Source organism: Aplysia californica, unplaced genomic scaffold (assembly GCF_000002075.1).
Source record: "Aplysia californica isolate F4 #8 unplaced genomic scaffold, AplCal3.0 scaffold00003, whole genome shotgun sequence".
NCBI classification, from domain to species: domain Eukaryota; kingdom Metazoa; phylum Mollusca; class Gastropoda; order Aplysiida; family Aplysiidae; genus Aplysia; species Aplysia californica.
The window spans coordinates 3,039,132-3,040,402 of NW_004797273.1; the positions used below are offsets into that span (position 1 = coordinate 3,039,132).

The following is a 1,271-nucleotide window of genomic DNA, read 5'->3' on the forward strand; positions in this document are numbered from 1 at the left end:
GAGAAAGAGGAGAATGAGGGGAGAAGGAGGAGGAGTTAAGTGTTTTGGTTTCTTATCATTAATCGTAAGTATTTTAGCAATTGTGCAGGCTGTAGTACATAAAGAACTTCAAAACGATGAGCAGTGCTGTTAACATGTTACGTGCACGCCTTCAGCAATATTGCTGGCTAAGTTATGTTAGTCAGCAACCGTCAAAGATTTTGTTACAACCGTCACGTTCATGTCTCATCGCCAGGCGTGGTAGCGCTAAGCTTGGCGGTCTATTCTAAAATGCAGGAAATGAAGCATTTACAAGCAGACCGGTGACTCAATTTAAGCAGCTTGCGTCGTATCCGCAACCGCCACACAAAAGGCCTTATGATACGGACCCGTTCGTGTGTCAAGCTTATCGGTGTCGACCTCGTTTCGCCGTGCCGAGCGTGTTGTGTCAACGCTTTGGCCTAGCGTTCGTTAAACAAAGTTTCCTTCCAACATGGCGAGATCATATGGCGGGGTTTTGTCAACTGCGTATTAGGAAGGCCGACACATTTAAGGAGATATCATGAAGTGAGTGGGAATGCACTAGATTCTAGATGGTGTTGTGAAGTTCTACGTAAATAACAAAAGCCTTACGACAGACAATAAGGCTTAATATACCTGTTCTCCGATGATATTCGTTTATGTAAAAAGGGTTGAAACAATAATTAAATCTATTTATTTTTTGCCTTAGCAACATTTCACATTACTTATCATACCTTAGGCCTATGTTTGTTGTTGATATTTCTCTGCATTGTGTGTATTTAATACCATTTAATGGATTTTAAAGAGAATGTGTAACATGACAGTAGATATTACCAGCAATGGCAGTTCGAAAGTAAAATTAAGCTAGCCCAATTTATGCAATACATAGTTAAAATGGTTTTATGGTTGCGTTTTGGTAGATAATTATTATCAATGTCCCAACACATTCACTCTAACTGTTATTTTTGTAGTTGGCGTTTCAAGGTGCAGTGTATTTGTCTTTAGGCTAGTCATGGTCACCAACTAAAATAGCTTGTTACCTAGGCTCTTTATTTTGCTTTGAATATTGATGTTTATCGCGTTTCATTTTTAGAAACAAAGTGCACTTCCTGCGTATTCCAATAAAAGGTTGCACCCGGAAAAGAATCATTTTGTGGTACCTGGGACAGAACCTACACTGCTACGTGACTGTTGCTCTCATGTGAATCAAAACGCCACTATATAATAATAACAATAATAATAATAATAATAATAATAATAATAATAATAAT

General features: G+C 38.2%; 1 protein-coding gene across 2 annotated transcripts in view; it reads left to right on the forward strand.

Annotated features, from left to right (window-relative positions):
- LOC101845138 overlaps positions 1-1,271 on the forward strand; it is a 14,557-nt gene that overhangs the window by 4,261 nt on the left and 9,025 nt on the right. The window contains exon 1 of one of the 2 annotated variants that reach the window (XM_005089124.3): positions 404-546. The exons of the other annotated variant lie outside the window; for it this stretch is intronic. Coding sequence (XP_005089181.1) covers positions 542-546 — 5 coding nt within the window. The 5' untranslated portion in view covers positions 404-541. Of the gene's footprint in view, positions 1-403; positions 547-1,271 lie in introns of those variants that run through there. 2 annotated transcript variants of the gene reach the window in all.